Source organism: Melopsittacus undulatus, chromosome 11 (genome assembly GCF_012275295.1).
Source record: "Melopsittacus undulatus isolate bMelUnd1 chromosome 11, bMelUnd1.mat.Z, whole genome shotgun sequence".
NCBI lineage: Eukaryota > Metazoa > Chordata > Aves > Psittaciformes > Psittaculidae > Melopsittacus > Melopsittacus undulatus.
The window spans coordinates 4,600,704-4,621,301 of NC_047537.1; the positions used below are offsets into that span (position 1 = coordinate 4,600,704).

The 20,598-nt window shown below is 39.2% G+C and overlaps 1 protein-coding gene across 1 annotated transcript in view; it reads left to right on the forward strand.

Annotated features, from left to right (window-relative positions):
- Positions 1 to 20,598, forward strand: part of MED27 (mediator complex subunit 27) — an 82,832-nt gene that overhangs the window by 14,204 nt on the left and 48,030 nt on the right. The window contains exon 3 of the mRNA XM_005146254.3: positions 16,476 to 16,606. Coding sequence (XP_005146311.1) covers positions 16,476 to 16,606 — 131 coding nt within the window. The remainder of the gene's footprint in view (positions 1 to 16,475; positions 16,607 to 20,598) is intronic.

A 20,598-nucleotide genomic window follows, 5' to 3' on the forward strand; every position in this document is an offset into this window, starting at 1 on the left:
AGAGTTACTGCATCCAAGGGATGATGTTGACTATTCAAAGTGCAGCACAGATGGGAAAGAGTCAGCATAACTCTCCTAATGTGTGGAGGCAGGTGCTTGTGGGGAATGGAAAGAGCGTCTCATTAGTAGTGCTTTATGCAGCAGCTTGGTACAATACAGATGTCCATAGAGACCAGGCAGCTCTGGACTATTATGTCTTGTAAATGTGGTGTTTCAAAATCATGTTTCCATGTTACAACCATATTTTTATACGGAGGTGAATAAAATCCTTGTTAATTTTTTGGAAGAACCAAAATGATTCTTCAAGTCACTTCCCCCCCCCCAAAAAAAATGTGGTAAGGAATGTTTTTCAAAGGACATTTGCAGTAGAACTCCTGGAGTCTAAATTAACTCAGAGTACTGTCCTTAGCGTATTTTCATATGTGCTAACTTGCAAAATGTAGTAATTCCCAGCTGTATAGAAATGAAGAGTCTGTGGCTTTGCTGTAAGCATCCATGACCTGCTTTTAAAATAGACACTGACATACAGCAGTGGCTGGAGGCTCTGCTTGAGTGGACTGAGGAGACATTATGCATTTATTTAAGGTGGCCTTTTAGAGAGTCTTGCTCTGATGGCCCCCTAACGTCAGTATGCGTTTTGCTTTGTCAGCTGCAATGTGAAGTCTGGAAAACTAATGTCTCATGTTCACTACACTTATGGTAAATATGGAAAGAATATTTCTTTAAATAAATAATGGCCCAGGCAAAGTTTTCAGAGGCTTGCGTGATCAAATGGGAGCAGCAGCAAATCCTTAGTGATTTTCCCAGTGGCTGCTGAAGTCAAACAGTGCATTTACTGACCAGTTTGGTTTATCTTTTCTTGCAAGTTGCTTAAATCTATTTTATTATTTTAACCAGTGATGATGTCTGTTCTCAGTAAAAGGCTATTTATGGAAACAATGATTTTTCAGCTGCCAGTGTAAAATACCCATTAGAAAAAGGGAAGAAAACCCCTTTATTATCAGAAGTATTTGAGCAAAGAAGGCAACTTTCCCCTTTAAACAGCCTGCTTTATCATAGGAAGGTTCATAGGAAGAAGAATCTTGTGCTTGGATTTAAAATTAGGTTTTAACTTGTGCTCTGATTCCCTAAAGAGAGCATATACATATACATTATACATTATACCATACTGTGGTCATAGTTTATAATGATTTGGCTTTTAGGTAAAGTTGCAGGTTAGATTTTTAGATTATTAGAAGTCTTTGCATGACTGCTCTATTGCTTAGTCATGATGACCTTGAAATGTAATACTTAAAGCAAGTTAGTTAGAACTCCTTATGCATTTGTCAAGAAGTCCTTCAGCAGTTCTTCACGTGTTTATATGTGCATGTACACAGTGAGTTCATTGCCTCTAAGTATGTCCTCAAGGTCCAAACCAGGACTTCACCTGAGCCCAGCCAGCTGCTCATCTGCTTCATCATGTAACTGGAAAATTCCCTTGGTTTTGTTCCACAAATGAAATGAGTCTGCTAAAAAGAAAATCAGAAAATGAAACCCCCACAGCTTGGTAGTGCTGCCCAATGGCAGTTTGTGCCATCTCCATGGTTTTGAGCCTTCGTTATGCAGCTTTTACTCAGCACACTTTTATTTAAAGCAGATCTAAAAGTAGAACTAAATAGCTGACATTCAGAGCTGTTCAGTAGGATGCAGAATTACTGGGAAGGGGACGGGACAGGAAGAGGAATGCTGCTAGTGCCAGGTGGATTTGCTCAGAACAACGTGAGACTGTCCAAAAAACTCCAGATCATGCTTTATCAAGGAGTATAAGCTAACTGGAATAAGTAGTTCTATTTTGTTTTACTCTAATTTACTTTTGTTTTGTCTTGTAGCCTGAAATGATGCATTCAGTTTGCTGTGGCTGTTGCAGCAACCAGGCACACTATTGCCACTACGTTAGTGCAGCATCCCTGTGCCGATTGAGCCATCTCCATATTGCAGAGCCATCTGTTTTCCTTACTGTCCAAGCGTTAGACTCAGTAGTATAAATTACTAAGTGCTCCGTGGCTTTCAATTGTTCCTGTTTGTTTAGTGTGCCACCAGCAGGTCTTCAGCTCTTCAGCACCATTTGTAAGTTTTCCTTGCTCTTTTATGTCTTAATGCATCAGGCAAAAACTATAGTTGAGTTGTTGATCCTATATGTTGCTGTATTATTGGTCTGGTAAGATAAACTTTGGGAGGTAAGTAGTGTCCTCATTTACAGAAGATTTCCTAGCTAGAGAAGTTCTAGAAACAAGATAAAATGTCATGGTTTGCTAAAAGCTGTGTTTTGCTCCTCCGCCGCCCCAGTTTCCTTAAACACACACCAGTTTGTCATGTAGCCGGTGGTATGATCTCATACAGAGAGATCCTTTTTGACTGTATAAGTACATACGCTGCTGAAGAGTTATGGATGCTTTTGGAAAACTTAATACTGAATTTATCAGCTTTTGTCTGTTTTGAAACCTAATTGTAATGTAATGATTGTGTGCTTTCTCTAATGCAATCTCCTTGTCTATCTTTAAGACCAAAAAGATACAGGTTTGTGGGATTTTTTTCTTTTATGTATAATATGTTTTTACATTCTCAACTTGCTGTTCAGACTGAACTAGTTACCTCCAATAGTTCTCTGATGTTCTGCACCCACCGCAGCTGCAGTGCTGGGTATTGTGGTGTGCTTAGTTCCACAAAGTACATGTTTCTGGGCAGATGAAAAACTGCTGGAGGAGAAGGGGTTGCCTTGGGTTTTGAGGTGAGAAAGGTAGGAAAGAATAAAAGAGGATGTAGGGTACAGTGTTCTGTGGCTGTTCAGGAGTGGCAAGTTATGGAGGGTGACAGACCACGTGTATTGGATGCATTGTGATTCAGTGGGAAGCAGCTGATAAAATGAGGTGGATACCAATTTACAGTAGGGTGGTGCTGGTAATGGGAAACATTGGGGGAAAAGGTCAGTAGTGTCCATTTGTTCTGACCAATATATCCTTAGGGCTTCTAAGCAGTGTGGTCTTCAGAGAGAAGAGTGAAGTAGTTGAAACAAACACCGAAGTTTGTCTTGCAGTTTGAGGGAGGAAACACAGCTCTTGGCCAGATGAAGCTGTATAGAAGAATTTTCTCTACCAGTCCAGCGTTACCTTGCTTCTAGCTCTGTGGTTGTTAGTGCTCTTAATTTACCTTCCCGTAAATATGCCTGCTAAGCCACAGTGGCCAGCCACATTAACTTGCTATTTATTTTCCTTATGGTGACCATCTCAAGCAATAGATTGATGTCTGCAATTTTTACTTCATTAATAATAAAAGTCCACAGAGCAGTGAGAGAAATGGGTGTTTAGTTGGTGCTTTAAACTGTGGTAGTGAGAAACTGCTGGTTTTTGATCCAGTGTCAGTGATTATCAAGGTACAGAAATAAGGTACGTCCATATTTAGGTGAGGAGCTGAAATGTCTGGGTTAGGTAATAGACATGTAAGTAGTAATTGGGTTATTGCAGAGTGCCTGCAAGGCGGACGATACATGGAAAATTAAATGTATGTCAGTCTCCTTTGAAATCCATAAAAATTAATCATTTAGGTTTTCTTGTGGCTTTAGGTGGGTCCCACAGCAACTTAGAAGTGTCTCAGTCTCAGAGTCTTTAAACCCCTCTGATAACATCAGTGCAGATTCCTAATAAGCTAAATAAGGAACCTGTAGTGTTTATCACTTCCAAAAAACATGGCAGTTAGTGATAGGAGTACTGTAGGGCTTGTGTGGGTAGGAACATTTCATGCCAAACACAGTGACAGCTGCAAGTCTGGTCTTCAGAAGCCTGTGTTCGGCCCTGAGTATCATTCTCTTTCCCCTCTATTCCTATTTTGAGTCCAGTAAAGAGAAGCATATGTTTTCTTGCATCAGGGTTACTTTGTGCAGCATGACAAGGGCATGTGTTTGTGTGGCAAAAGAGGAATTCTCAAATTGTTTGAGCTGTCTTAAACCTGCTTTTTTTTCCCCCGAGACACATTAAAGATTTCTGTGATACACACGGTTAAATTTCTATTCATGTAGGTATGTGTGTTGATGCCACATTGCTGCTCCTGAAATTGGTACTGTTATATTATTAATATTGCAGATCATGCCAAGAAGGTGTCTTGCATTTAATATAGAACATAAGAAGGTTTGCCTACCCCATATGAAAATCTCAAATTGGAACTGAAGATGCTATAAAAATTTAAAAGGGACAAGGTCAGCCTGAAAATTGCATATTTTAAGAAGCAAAAAATCATCTATTTTTTAACAACAAATTTCTTCACCTCTGACTACCTGTACTAATAACATTTTCAACTACTAGCACTTTAAAATGGTTTTAAGCATTATTTTAATTGTAAAACTACTTAGTTGCCATTTGCCTAGGTGCCTGTTAATTTGTGGTTTTGTAGTTGAGAGACATGACAACTGATCAAAAGCATTTTGGTTCCTGTGCTGCTTCTGTATGATCAAAAAAGTTCCATTTATTTCGCTCAGAAAAGAGAATGACTCACTCTGTACCACCATCTTTATTGAAGAGGAAAAAGTGGATAAGAGGGTTCTTCATAATAGCAAAGACAAAACAAATTTAGTAATGAAAATAGAAATTTAACAGCTACTCCAGCTAAGGTGCGTAGATTAAACACTTGTGGTAATTAAACACAAAGAATTGGACAAGAGTATGGGACTGTTCCTCTCCATCAAAAAGGTGAGCACATGCATATATTTTTTTTCTGAGTATGTTTGCTAAATTATAAACACAGAAGTAACTTGAATTAGGTAAGAGGCAAGACTGGATGTTCACCAAGGTTTTTCCAGATTGTCTTAATAGTTCTTAAGAAGCTTGTGGAAAGACTCAACTTCAATCATCCAGACTCTCAAGAGCTGGGTGCTCTGTTTTGTGGTCACTGACCACACACATTCTAACTTGAGGACTCGGGATGAGAAGGATCTGTATCCATGTGAACCTGCTGTCCTCCAGAGAATAGATATGAATTTGGAGGTTCAGAATCTCAGTTTTTATCTTACTGTCAGAGAACAGCTGGCAACATGTGCTTCACTTCCAATTAGCAGCTGATCAAGGCAGAAAGTAATGTTGAACTGCTACCAACTAGTCTTTTATTGCAAGTGATAGAAGCAGGGGTAGAGAATTCCAACCTTGCCATGACCTGGCTTAAAGCATTTTCTGACGGCTTCGAAACTTTCAGAGCACCTGACTGCACTTAGTATCTATAGAAACTCTACTACAGCTGTAGTAAGTAGTAAAAACATTTAGTAAAAAAATCTGAGTTTCCCCAGATCCACACCCAGCATGAGTGGAATAAAAATTGTGAAGGTAAATTTAACAGTATTTGTAAAAAAGCAAGATAAAGCAGGAAAAATATCATGGAAGACATCTGAGAAGATAAGTGTGGGCATTGTGTGAAATACTGTAAATAACATTCTGTGCATGAAAATGGTGCTGAATAACTGCCTCTTCATCCATGGGATCCTGCAGACTGGTAATTTGAGGTCTTTTGGAAAGAAGCACATAATCAAAGTCTGAATCCTTAGCATAAGCAGATGGATTTAGATTGCATAGACAGTAAGAATTCAAGCATTTCCTAGTTATTGAATTCTTCATTTGTAACCTTAATGTCACTTTTTTAGCATGTATAACAATATATGGAAAACCACTGTTGCTCTCCTTGAATATGAAATGTTTCTGGGGTCGAGACAAGAGCTCAAATCTCACTGCAAACAGTGTTATAGGTACAATAAAAAACTTTTGGAGAGGATTTCTTCCTTTTGGTTCCAGTGACAGAGGGGTAAATAAAATAATAGATGTGCCCTGTCAGCTGTCGACCAAGTTTCTGGTGGCATGTCTCTCCTTTGGCATGCATATAGCAGCAGCGCATTTCAGCAGCTCGCCTACAGCACCCACCTCCTGACAGCAAAACTTGTCAATAGAAAAGCATTCAGCACTTCATTATTTCTACAACCTGAGTGCATTTGCAAATTAATTGATGTGTAGGAGGAAAGGCATCTGCTATTGTAGAAGCCCTTAACTGTAGCAGCAAAACTAGGGATAAACTGGTTAGCTATAGTGAGCTGTTGCAGGTGTTGAAGCCCCTATAGTGGCATCTTGTCCTTTTTTACTTGTCTTTCATATTAGTTTTTTAAAAACCCAAAGCAAACTGCTCACTGAATTGTGACCATGGAAACAAACAGCACGATAAAGATAATACCATATATACTTCTATATTGTTAGTTAACAAGTAGTTTCATATTTCTTGCTGGCTCAGCACCAAAAGAGAGTTTTAATTAGGCCTGTAATGAATGGCTGGGAGCATTTTAAAGGCCATTAATCTTGTGGTGTAATTGAGTTAATTATAATACCATTATAAGCTCCCATGAAAATAGTATGAAGTGTATTCCATTTGTTTTGCTTCTAAAGCCAATCCCCTGGCTTCATCTGAAATACTCCTACTGCAAGTCTTCAACACTGACAGAGAAAACTGTAAAACCACTTGATGTGCCATCCCACTGAACCCTTCTGCTCAGTGCATTATCCTGGTCCTGATCCCAGGCTCTCCAGGCTGCTCTGTTACCTGTAAACTTCACGTAACTTCTTGCAACAGAGCGTGTCTTCTTTAGCTTCCATTGCACACCGTGGCATTTCCTTGTTTTTTCCAGTTTCTGATCAGTTATCTTCCCTGAGCGTGGCAGATGAGAGTAAGAATATGGGATCTATTTTCAGAAATAAAGATTACAGCAGCTTTCGAACTGTTACTCTTTGTGCTGTGGTAAAAAGATGTGTAGCATAAGAGGTGTTTTTGCAAAGCATATGGCTTTTACACCAGTTCAGACTACAGTAAGTTTTGGATTTGGTTGTAAAACATCTCTGTGCTTTTTGCACTCTCTAGTCAAGAGTGTGACATCTTCAACAGATGGACAGATAAGCTTTCCATAATCCATGTCTTTCCTTTCAGAAGAAGAGAGGAGATTCTCATTTGTAAAAGTTGTTGAGGAAAACCTGAGCTGTGTAAGTCTGTTGTATGCTTAGATGTTAGGGTGTGAAAATTTGATGGATGCGCAGCTAAGCACTGGAGTTACTGATGACTTTGGGTCTGTCTTTTTGCAGATGTAAGATCAGTCCTGCTTCTGTATGTACTTCAAGGCTTATTATCATAGAATCACAGAATGATTTGTGTTGGAAGGGAGCTTGAAGCTCATCCAGCTCCAACCCCTGCCACAGGCAGGGATACCTTCCACTAGAGCAGGTTGCTCCAAGCCCCTGTGTCCAACCTGGCCTTGAACACTGCCAGAGATGGGGCAGCCACAGCTTCTCTGGGCACCCTGTACCAGCGCCTCAGCACCCTCACAGGGAAGAGCTTCTGCCTAAGAGCTCATCTCAGTCTCCCCTTGGGCAGGTTAAAGCCATTCCCCTTGTCCTGTCCCTACAGGCCCTTGTAAAAAGTATTAGAGCATTTGCTTAATGCATTTTCAGAATCCTGTACCTTAATTGTGGAACAAGCATGTTGCTCAAACCCACCTTCTCTCTGTTTTGGCTGATACAATGTCTTGTTTAGGTTTTGTAACCCTGCATTATGAGGATTGTTTTGGTTTAGTGTTTTTAAGTTCTACAATCAATAGTTGTTTCCAACCTTAATTAACCTGCTGGGATGGTGGAACTGCCTTATTTTCTTGCAGTAACTTTGCTGGTCACACTCCTGTGTTTTCCATCCTCTTGACTATTACAGATTTTGTAAATAGTTTAGAAATGCCAACTTGTGATGTATGGGCTACTTTAACATTTCTTTGATTTATGTGCACAGTGCTGAAAAAAAAGCCAAGGAAGCATATTATTCTGGGGAAAAAAATGTTGCCAGTCTTCAGTTTTTTCAGTCTTAGTTAAAAGTTACACTTTTATCAATCAAACCTGATGGATTCTTTTTACATTCCTAAAAACATTCATAATTTAACTCCTTGAAGTCTACAGAAATAATCTGACTAAATGTCTACTTCTTTTTGTATGTCTAACTGCAAATATCTTTTAAACTGCTTTTTCATGCATTACACTTTGGTCATCTGAAATTAGAGACATTCAAAAATCCCTGAGGGTAGGAGTTTATTCTTTCAAACAAAGCTCGGCCATATGTTGCTGTTATCAATAGTGCATTGCACCAACTGATGTATGAACTCACATTTTGGTCTCTACCAGTATGGAGTAAGAGGATCTCTCTACCTGGTATACAAATGACAAGGATCCTAGATTTACGATTATCCAGCTGCTCATATAGTGTCCTAATGAAATGCAGAGCTGTTTTTTTAATTCTTGTGTTCTGTTTTGGATCCGATCCCTGGAAGTCCATGTTGTGAGCCATAAACAGCTATTCTGAAGGGGTTGGGAAAATACAATAGAGTTTTAATGTAGAGTTCTTGGTTAATAATATGGTGTCTTAGTTGGAGAAAATCTTCAGTGACACTTATTGGAGAAGGAAGAGCTTGCCCGACTGCGAGTTATCAGCAGGATTGCTCTGTCTCCCTGGAGCCAGTGCCAGGTTGCAGGCAGGATTTAGATATATGTAATTAATTTTTGAATACAGAAAACTTGAGTAGGGTCAGAAAAGCTCTTCATTTTAATTGCATTGGAGGAGAGGTAAGTTTCAGATTCTCTTGACCATCACATTTCAGCATTCTGCTTGGAAGGACAGCGGTGGTGATGTTTTTTCCCCAAGAAATAGTCTGGAGATGTCCATTCAGTGTTCAATGTGATATGTTTCCAAGGGGGAAAATTATGTGTTTCTTTTTGTCATCCTCCAGAATGTAGCTGATCTTTAACTTTCACCTACAGTGAGTCTAGGGTTTATCTGTGCAAAAATGAGTGTTGCTACAGGAGAGGGCGAGAGCTTAAACTTCTTTAACCACTCCATAAGTGACCTTTATCAGTTGCTGTTACTTAATATGTGAATGCTTTCTGTGGGCTACTTCTACACTGTATTGGAAGGAGTATAAATTCATCCATCCATGAATGTTCTAAAACTATAATAGTGATGTTCATATAGGGAAATAGGCCACATACATTATGTTCCAGATCTGCCTGTTCTTCTTCAGGCTTTAAATTGTTTGCCCTTGCTAGCAGGCTGAAGATTAGCATACCCAGCAGCATTGCTTTGGGACATCTGCTAAGTTATTAGCAAAAGTAACCATTTAAGGAAGAATTCTAATTTGGCAAGTTCAGCTCAGTTTAAACCCTATTCATGCAGCTCCTGCTGGCATGGGACTGTGATCACCTGTAATAGAAGAGTGATGATACCTGGTGTATGCTGGCAGAGCGTATCCATCTGCCCATGGCATACGTGTGGCAGGATGAACTGTGTGCTGAAGTTCTTATCTTTGAGTATGGCTTCTGGCCTCAGGAAGGCCATGGGAGATCAGTAAAACCAGGATTCCCTTTGCTGGCAGAAAGACCTGTGGCTTGACTAATAGCTAGTGTCTGATACTCAGTTACGGGGATTTGCTAGTCTGGGTATTTTGTGCACTTTAATTATTGTGCGAGTGAGCAAAGCTCAGGAAAGACATTTAACAGAAGTTAAAATAATTAAATTTAATGAGTTAGGGGAAAAAAAAAATGAACGGCACAAGTGGCAGCCAAGGTCATTCCTGCTGCATTGTTTGTCTGCTAATGGACTCCCTTCTCATCTGTTCTTCCACAGTCATCTTCTTCGCTGCTGCAACTGGACTAGCTGGATTTACACAAGCATTTTGTTGAAGAATATTAATTTCTTTATTTGTCTGACAAGTATTCTGTTGGCTGTAGAGGTAAAGCCCAACCACAGTGCTGCAAATCATGGCATGCTGTTAGACAATCTGAAGAGTGTTTCCTTTATTCTACCACTCAGTTTTAAAGTATCTGCTATAAGCACCTAAGCATCCCCAATCACAGATGCAGCAGGCCATTTTTTATGCTGACATAGCTGCCACCTGACCCCTGACACCAAAGATTTACTCTAGGGATTTAGAAAATATTAATCTTAGTAGGAGAGCAGTGGCTTCTGTTCAAAGATCCGGTGGCTGTTTAAGAGAGCACAGCAGCACTGGGGGAGGATACTAATTGTTTCCTTAGTCTTGAGTTTTAATGATGACTTGTCGCTGCTACATACTAGTTGTCCTATGCAATGATAATACTTTTGTCAAAAAAAAAGAATTTGGATATTCTGTCAATTATTGGTCAAGTGTACTTCTTGGGTCTTTAGAATTTAATGAAATCCATTAAGTGAACACACAAGTGTGCATATATTGCATAGGGTGACACTGAGATCATTTGACTGTAAGTGGATTACTTCTGTACCAACTGCTACCCTTGAGCTCAGGATTACTTAAAAATACTACTGTTTGTTACTGCACGTGGTTTTATTTTTGACATGTAGATGCAGAACACAGTGTGATTTTAATCTGCTTTTGTGGGTTTTTTATGTGTCTGGGTTGTAGCTGCATATCCAATGAAATGCAAGTTCATTTAGTCATCTTTCAGGAAACGGATATACTCAAGGCCTTCAGAGCACCTCAAGGTATTTATGAACATCTTAAGTACAAAATGCAGTTATTCTCTCTTTGAAGAGGTAAATAGTGAGTAGCCCCAGATTATGATTACTCTGCGTCTTCATCCATTTCCAATACCTGATGTCTTTAAACCTCAGAGCCTATTGCCTGTGTAGTGTTCCTTCTTGTTGACATTATCCAAAAAGCCAGAATATTTCACTAATATAACTATTAAGTGGATTCCAGAATACTTAAAGGAAACCAAAACCTGGAGGAGGAGGAGGAGTGGCTTTTGCAGACACTTAGAACAGTGCAGTTTAATTTTATTGGCAGCAAGGATGCAGAGGCTGAAGTTTTGACCAGTTCCTTGAAGAAAGTACTGCCAGATTTGCTATTTCTGCATGGTAAAAAGCCAAAGGCTTGCAAACTGTATTGCAGTAAGGGAACATTGATGCAGTCGTTCATCAGCAGAACTTCAATGTCTTCAATGTTAGAAAGAAAAGTACAGGAAGAGCACACTTTAAGGCTGAAATTTGACACTAATTAAAACAGCACTCTCGGCAAAAACAGGGATTCAAAGACAATGGAATAGCAAAATGTAGTGAAGACAAGATGTTAGAAGAAACAGAGATATGTACCACCATAGGAATATACATATAAAATGTCTACAGTTGTTTTTCAATTCCCTGGTCTTGTGAGGAAGGAGGAGAGACCTCAGAGAAAAGCAAGGTGGCCTGTGCAGGTAGATGTCCTCGGAATGCTCTGTATCCCCTGATTTATTGCCTAGGATGAGGCACAGGCACTGTGCGTCTGGGTGCAATGAAAGTAAGAGCTGTGCTGTGCAAAAGGCTTGTAACAGAAGTGTGAGCTCATTAGTTTCACAGTTTATTCAGAGCAGGGTGTTCAGGAAAAGGGATTTAAAAGAATAGAATAGGGGTAGCCTTTGTTCCCTTCATGGGTAGGTATTTGTTGCTTAAATATGCTTGTCAACTGGAATGCATTTGGGGGCAAAAAATACCTAAAAAAACCCCAGAACAAAGCATTGTAATTAAATTGTAAACTGGAGCAAAGGCTCCAGTTTCGCTTTCTTACTAATTGAAAAGCCTGCAACCCAGTTCCACAAGAGGAAAACCAATGAGTAAAGAAATCGGAGACTGTTCTTTTGGTTTATTGATGCTGTTTTGGCCAAGTTAAGAATTCAGCTGTCCTAAAATGATCAAACGTTGTTTGGAGAAAAAGAGAATTTCCAAACCAGCCTCATTATCTGAGAGAAGCTTAAAAATCTCAATTAAGGTAGTGTAATTTCTCTCTTGCCTAGTTTAGTCTGCAGAGATGAAACCGGGGGAGTGTCCTGCTTGCTTGCTCATTGCTCTTTTCAAAGGAAGGACTAGAGTTTTATCATAATAGACAAATCCCTTGTTAGCTGCAAGGGAGAAATAGTTTAATGATGAGGGGCAAAATACTGGATATCTTAGAAGAAGGCAAGTGTGCATGTGTTCATTAGTATTACAGTGAATGTTCCATGATGGGTATCTGTCAAGCTCTTCTGTAAAACTCCCTTTCTTGGAGGAATGGAAATGAACTTTTTTGATTATTATTATCTCTGAGAAAGTGCTTTTCAGTTTATGTCTGGGCTCAGTAAGTATTTATGTGAGAATTGAAAAAAATAGCACAACAGGGTAATGTGATTACAAAGAAAAGTCATTCTTCTGATTGCAGTCTTTAAAAAAAGCACCTTTGGTGCTTAAGAAGCTTTAAATAACGATAATATGTAAATTTAATGTGCAACTGTGATTTGACATGATCAGTTGTAAATGTTCCAAGTGATTTTCCCCCCCACCCTCCCTTCTTACCTTCTTTCTACCCCACCAGTTCAATGGCCTTGTCAGTAAGTGGAGTGTAATGACTTGTTTGGTCAGCAGTCAGCACATGCAAAATCTCCAGCCCATGAATTATGTAAACTACAGACCTTTAGATCCAGCACAATTCTAATGATGAAGCTTTAATTTAGAAAGTTTTAAATTAGCACTGTGAACATGTTTGTAGTTTCATAATACACAGTGTAGTGTAGGCCTGGAGGCCAGAATATAAACTGTTGAGCAAAGAGGCTATACTGCATTGTTCTGATTTAAGCCCCTTGGCTGTAGCAGAAGTTCTCTGTCTGCTTCAAACCTTAAAGATCCTCTGCAGCAGATATCTCTGGGGGGGTTAGATGGGTTCTTGTTTGTATGTTTTGACTTTTTTAGGGGATGTGTTGTCTTCTTTCTGGTACGAAAAGAGTCACTGGGGTAGAATAAAGAAATACTATGTGATTAGCTTTTAAAGAATATGAATGCTTTTGGAATGAAATCCAGTCTGTATTTCTCTAACACACCTTCTCCTTTTCAATAGTTCATGTGAAAGCCAAAGACATCTTAGACGAGTAAAGAAATTGCTGTCTTTACCATTACAGCTGTCGGGGAAGTGACTCCAAAGTGCTGTCTCTGTTCTGATATATTTCACTTTGTGGGGAAGGTTAAGAGCTGTTGATACATGGATGTAGTTTTCATATATTCAAGAACACTGAAAATATGACTTACGGCACCTACAGAACATTAGTGATAATTTTTTCTTGTTAAAAATATATGCTGTGTTCCCATTAACATAGAGAAATGATGAATCTCAAAAAGAATAAAAATTAAAACCAATCCAAATTCTGGTTTATTTACCTTCAGGTAAAGCTCTAAGTGTTAGTTTCAGTACTTTTCCTACATCCTTGAGAACTAGAGTCTCTTGATTTTTAAATGTGGAATTCACACATCTACTTGGAAACACAGTTTCTAAGAAAAATACCAGGTATCATGAGACTCATCCTAAAACTGTGCAAGTTGGCACTGGTGTATGTCCTCGCTGCGAAGTGTTATCAATTGATTTTGTTGTTGTTGGTTTTATTTGCTAGCTTTGTGAAATAGATTTTATGTTTCATCTGCATGTATTCAGGGGAAAAAAAGATCAATCTTGTTGAAATTTTAAGGAGGAATTTCATAGGAAGTAAAGAGCTTAACTTCACATAACAATTTGGAATTCCCCAAAGCTGGAAGACCTGGATGCTTGCTGTAATAAAGCCTCTGAATGATGGGGCATTCCTCAGCAGGTGATAAAGAAATGCTTTGCAGTACTACCTAGTGCTGTACCAGCACTCAAGTTCAGTGAGTATTTGGAGTATTCCATGGATCAAGTTATTGCTGTTTGTCATTCTACTGGTTTAAATGAGCACAGTTGTCAAAAGCAGATGGAAGGTTGTTTGGAATACACTACAGAAGGCAGTTGTGACCATCCACAAGTGCCCAACTTTGGCTGTGTTGTGTGACAGGGTCCCTTAGACCTGCAGGGATCACTCTTTGGAGACACTGACTGGCAGAGCAGCTCTGCTGGTTCAACCAAAGGCTTCTGTTGCTCTGTATCTCATCTCTTGCAGTAGCTGGTAGACACTTCTCTGCAGTGCTGTTCCAGCCATCAGCAGTCTCTAGCTCAGGGACTTCAGGTAAATGTGGTTTCTGTGTGTTTATTAACCCTCAGTGGGTTTATGTCCCTTGAGCTCATCTTGGATTTCCTGTATGAGCCTTTTAACACCCATCATATCCTCTGACAGTACATTCCATTGGGTTCCCTAAGGTGAAGAGAGTATGTTTGGAAAATAGCATTCTCTTGTTGGAAAGTACAAATTTTGAGGGCATTAGTGTGTTTCTAGCGGAGATTTGCTGTCATTTCTGATGCTGAGAGACAAAGGAGTTTATTTTACAAGGGGAAAAAGGAACTGAGTAGCACGTTATTATCCATCAGGACAGTTGAATCTTCAGGCTATAGTTTTGATGTTAGTGTTACTGTTTTGACACTATTTTCAGTCTCGTTTCTGCTCCTCAGAACAAGCGATTAAGAAACAATTTCCCAATCTTTTCAGTTAACATCTCTTTGCCCCAAAAAGCAGTGCATTCTGTGCAATACAGTATGTGATACTTTAATAATGTATAAATCAAGTTGGAAAGAAGCTGCCTGTCAGTTTTATTAACTTTGACCTTTTCTCCCATTATAAGGATGGTTGGTAAATATTTAATGGCCCTTATAGATTTTGACAGCTGGATCTGCATTCCTAGGAGCAGAGGTAGATTATAAAGAAATACCTATAATTAATAAAAATAGTTTAATCATTGGGGGTCAGCCTTCATGTATAAAATTGTTAAAATATATTTATTTTGAATTTTTTAATGCCTGACCACTAAATGTCAGACTAGCTGGGAGACTATGAAATGTCTTTAAAAGGTTGCATTTAAAATGCATCTATGCTTAGCGTTATTTTATGCTGGTTATCTTCCTCTCTGAGCAAGTGTCCAATTGATACAACCATGAAATAGCTGCCAGTGTCCTTCAGCACAGCGAATGGTGTCACCAACACAAAATGGCTACAGGAGGGCTGCTGTTAGTAAGATGCAAGAAGAAGAGGGAAAAGCGTGTTCCTGGAGTTGGAGGGGTCTTCTGCCAGAGCTGTCTTTTCCTTTAATTCCTTGCATATTGCACTCACTGCAAATTCGGGGAGTGAAGATTGAAAACTAAGCCCCTGACACTTTGAAACATTGCCTTTCAAACATGTGCTGTCCATTGCTCTCATTGATTTTTTTTCATTTCAGAAATCTGTCGGAGAAAAACAAATTTGAGCAAAATTCATTGGTCTAAGCTGAGCTGTTGGGGCACTACAATCCCCCCTCCCCTGGCAGAGCACGGTTCTCTTCCCATTAGGAATGCAATGTGTCTTCATGTTGTGCCACGGCCAAGACCACGTGGCAAAGCAGCCAAGTATATCAGAAGCCTGTTAAAAAGCCTCATGGATGCTCTGAGCATTGACATTTGAGTCAAATTGCCTCACTGGATAGCTTCACTCATTTTAATAGCCATTTTCAAGTAGATCACTTTACCAAGCTTTGTTTCGCTCATTTTCAGTTAGTCCCCTGCAGAATAGCTTTGCCTAAGCCCACTTTATTTTCTGAACATACATAAATTGTATTTTCCTAACTGTACGCTTTTTTAGATTCACACCATTGGGGTTGGAGTCGTTAAACAGTTCACCTTTTCAAATCACATCTTTAGACAGTTTAAAGAACATGTTGATGTGGGGACTAGAAGGCTGAAGGAAACTCCATTTGTTTGACGCTGAATTCCTTCCCCAGCTTCCTTCCAAAGTGAAGAACTAAATATAAACTGGGAGGTTTTAGAGGTGAGCTTGTAACTTGTTGCACTTGAAACTGGTTTCAGGACAGATACAGCACTGTGGCTGTTCTACATCTGTGAGCAGTGGGATTGTACTCAAAATCTTGCAGATTCATGTCGTGTCCTTCCTAAATTTGTCTTTCACTGGCAAGTAAAATAAAAGGTTAGGAGAAAGCTACTGAATGTGAATCTTCTTGCAATGCTATGGAGAGATCCTAGCAGGTATTTTAAAGAGTAGATTTTTCTTTGCAGTGGTAGAAACTTCTTTGTGAATATTGGTGGTTTTATGTTTAAGAACAAAAGATGTGTTATTTCTAAAAAGCAGGTTTATGCATCTTTCTTCCTCTTTTCTTCCAAAAAGTAAGAATGCTTGATCCCTTGAGATCCTTGAGGGGAGAAACAGTCTTCACATTTAAAAGCAAGCTCAAGTTTCAGGAGAGTTAGGACTTGAGAAGATGTCTTGGATTCATCATCTTACTTGCCCTATAGCATAAATTCCTTGTGATACTTATTTCACAGCAGACTATAAATATACTTTTGTTTGCATCATCTTCCATCCAAGCAGTATATATGTGAAATACCATACATTAACTCACTGAGTGGCTGTAATTTGAATCAGGTGGTACAGATAGCAAAGGTCTGACATAGACAGTATACTGCAGTGGTGTGTATTTTAATATATATGTGTTCTGTTATCCAGTTGCAGTACCATGCCGGGCTGGCATCTGGCCTTTTGAATCAGCAGTCTCTGAAACGTTCAGCCAACCAGATGGGAGTATCTGCAAAACGCAGACCAAAAGCCCAGCCAACAACTCTTGTGCTACCTCCTCAGTAAGTAATAGAGTGTTTTGAAGAGTTTGCATGGTGGGGAGCAGATTTTCTTTAAAACTTTTAATTGTAATTACAGATTCTTAGAAAACCAGCCTTGTGCTTGCATTTTTGTTTCATACAAGATGAATTATTCTAGTTGGTGGGGTGGGGTAACCTATAGGAACAGTAATTTGTTTCTTCTGCTTATGGAGGTACTTGATAACAGAAGACTTGCAAGGATTCTTCTTTGTAGCAGGACACAAACGTTTTTGCAGCATGAGGTTGTCGTTGAGGAATGATGTTCCCCTGAGTAGTATGACTTGAAGCTTCAAGTAGGACTTTTCTGAAGGTCCTAAAAGGCTGAAGCCAAAAAGTCTTTGGTGTGAGTGCTTTCTCGACAGACGTCTGTCTGAGTCCATCTGTTCACCATATGTTAGTTTTGCATTGGATCTAAACGTCTTTTACAGGTGACAAGCAATTATGAGGACACTTAGGAACTGTTTGAGGACATAGAGTATCAACACTTTGGGAAGTCTGTGTACTGATGCCAGAAACACAGAGATGTCCACAGCTAAGCTTATAAATTAATAAACTGCTTAAAATATTTAGTTATGTATAAGAAAATTATTATTATGTAGAAAATGAAGTGCTGAGCAATTATTCATTGTACTGAGCATCCTTGTAGTTTGTGGAAACTGCCTGTTTTTTTTCACAGAACAAGTCACTGGTGTATAAACATTGTGCATCTAAAAGCTTCATAGTTGTAATAACAAAAGTCCCTGTTGTCAACCAGAGTCAGGCCTAAGTTGATGAAGGAATCAAAGGGAATCTTAATATCAGATATATAATACAGACATTAAAAAGTATGTCTCTATCTCCAGGTCAGTTTTTCATTCAATTTTGCATTTACTTGGAATTTGCAGGTAGAATATAATTTTAGTGTGGTAATTAAGCTTGATCTAGTTGAATTATGTTTCAGTATCTTATTACCACTTCCAGTATTATTCACAGGGAAAACATGTTTATGCTGAGCTGGTCCTTTATCTGTCACTGGTTTTCTTCTCTCTGGCTTCTCTTTGACCTTTCTTTATTTGTCCTTATTTGCTATTTCGGTATGTCTTTAAGAAGAGAATAATAGTTATATTAAATCAAATCCAATACCTGTTGGGCTCAGTATCTTGTCTGAAACACAGGGCAGAAGTGGATTATGAAAAGACTTATGAAAATAGGCTTATGAAAAGTATTAAAAAAAGTGTGGCAAGTGGATTTTAATATCTTGATTTTGCAGGAGTTTCATGCAAATAATGATGAATCATGCTGTGAGTTTGGTTTTTCCTCCCCTTCGTTCTTTATAAAAGCCAAAAAAAGAAAGCATCAGGTGCAGAACTTCATATCTTCTTGATATATATATGGCATACTGCATACTGATTTTTTCCATGGCAGTTCAGGGGTTTTGGCTTTACTGATTAGTCAAGAAAGGGGAAACTATTTCTTTCTCTTTTTATTTTTTTCTCTGATGTATGCTGTTAAAATTAAGTTAAATGAGAAGTATTTGGGCTGAGTACCAGTGTGCTGTGAGTCAAGTATATATTATATGTTGTTCAGAGCAACTATATTATGTAGAGCTTTTCTCAAACAGAAGTGGTATAAACAGGCTATATGCCAAAATGTCATTTTGGAATGGCAGATTGGAGCAAATAGGAATGCTGCAGTAATCCTTTTCAGCCTGTAAAAGAATGCAAGGAATGCTGTTGTTCAGGTGGTAACATAGGTGATAATATGACAACACATCTTCTAAAAACACTTTTGTTTTTGTGCAGATTTTGTATAAGGATAGTTTGATGTTAAATGTCTTAATCTGAGTTAAAGGTAGCATTAGAGAGCATGATGGATTTATTTGTGTTCCCGTTCCTTAAAAACACTGCATGGGCAACTTTTGCTATTGCACATTATGTGCTTAGTAGCAATGACACAAGATGAGGAATTACCTTATTAATCTGTATCTTTGATCTTTATTGCTGTGGTGAGACTTGAGTTTTATTCCACAGGCTGAACAGAGACAAATGGTGTTTCTTCTCATAAAGGTGGTGATACAAAACTAGATTGTTGTGTCAACTCATTGTTCACGTGAGCCCTTCCTCTCTTTCCCTGCTCTGCTTTTTCTTTTCCTTTCCTCTCCAAAATGGTTGTTTTAAAAACCAGACAAAACAAACCCAAAACCTTCTCAGCCTGTTTTGGAGGCTCGGACATCTCTTGAAACTGCATGCTCACAGAGGGAGCCAGAGAAGGGGTTTTGCAGAAGGCAAAGCTTTTTCTTGGTGGGCCCCTCATTGGTCCCTTGCTGCCCCTAGGCCATCTTTAGATGTCTTCTGGTTTGGAGGCAAAAAGCTTTAGCTTTTCAGTAGTAGATACCCAAATCAACAGCAGCAATTTTGAATCAAAAAGGTATTTTTACAAATGGAAGGTCTCAGTCCTGTAACCGTTACCAGGAAAATTTTCATTTTCTCACTGTTTTCCTTATCTGAGGGCTTGTAAGTGCTCTGAGGAGTTTTGAAGAGGCCTTTTTGTGTTCAGTTTGGCTTTTCTATGTTGCTTTTCACTGGCTCTGAAAGTGCAGGAAGGAATACTAGATTGGCACGCATCTCCTTTCTAGCCAAATGTATCTGTATGAGAAAATGACTAACTGCTGGCTTCTTTCTCCCCCTGCTTTGTCCCTCCTTCTGTCTTCTATTAACAAGACATCTCCCTGTACTTGCTAATAGATGCGTTCCCTCACATGCTTCTCATCTGGCTGCTGGTTCCTTCCTTCTGTTTGCTGAAGTGCTGAAAGCTGTCAGCTCCTTCCAAGTGACTAGAAAAGCAGATACATGCAATCCTTCTGAAAACCAGAGTGTCATCTTCTGGTTTGAAAGAAATGAAGTCAATAAGAAAACATAGCTCTTAGGTTTTCTTCTTTTCTCTTGAAATATAGTAGTTCACGCAGTTAATCTTGTATTATTTTGCTCAGCACCACATCTCAAAAGCAAATTCCTAGTTCCAGAGCTGTCTCCATGACTGTGGGACCAGAATGCTGCGCCTCAAAGAATCTGGGGTGGCTGGGAGCAGTGAGCCCATGGAAGCAGTCCCTGCTGGTGGACTACCCTGCTGTGAGCCCGGCAGACTATGGTATGTCACTTGTCTAGCTGGAAAGTGACAGCAGTGAGTTGCTGTGAGATGAGGCAGAAGAAAGCAAAGAGGAAGCTCAGGAAGTTGATTAGGTTCTTGCAGTTGTGTTCATTGGCACACACAAGAGGGGGAAAAAAACATTAGTTTTAATGGGAAATTTTAGGGGTCTTGGCTGACAACCTTGTGACTTGCTAGGTCTGTTATATAGGGCTTTCTCAGTGCTCCCAGATTAATCATCTGTCTTCTTCGTCTGGCAGGAAATTGCCAGAACAAGAACTTGCTCACCGCAAAAGGTGCTCAGGCTCTTGCCCTTTGTGGTGCCTTTTAGGGTCATTTGTTGTGACACTTGTGGTTTTGGGGAAATAAACAGACTATAAACAATAAACAAGCTGAAATCTGCTTCTTGTTTGACAGCTTCAGGCGCAATGGACAGAGAGGCTTGAGTAAAAGAGTCCAATTTTTTTGTTTTAGGGCTCTTCAGTTTGTCTTGTAAATCTCTTGTGGTTTGATGTATACCCTAACCTGACAGTCAAAACATTGTAATAGATTGAGTAAAAATCTCTGTGAATTTGTACTCTATTGCTAGAAACGGAGCAGCAAAATTACTTTTCCATTATTGAAAAAACAAAGACAGTGCTGTCCATGATATTGCTCTAGATAAATGAGCAGTAATAACCTGTAAATATAACTTTTCTTTTATGAGATAAGAAGGGCTTGAGCACAGAGTGCTGGGCAGAGTCTCAGGAGGGACGGGTTGTTTCTGGCACTTGTTCTGGGTGAGATGCAGGAGGTCTCTATTCTGCTCTATGCACTCAGAATCCATCTGGATCTTCTAGAGAAGATGGATG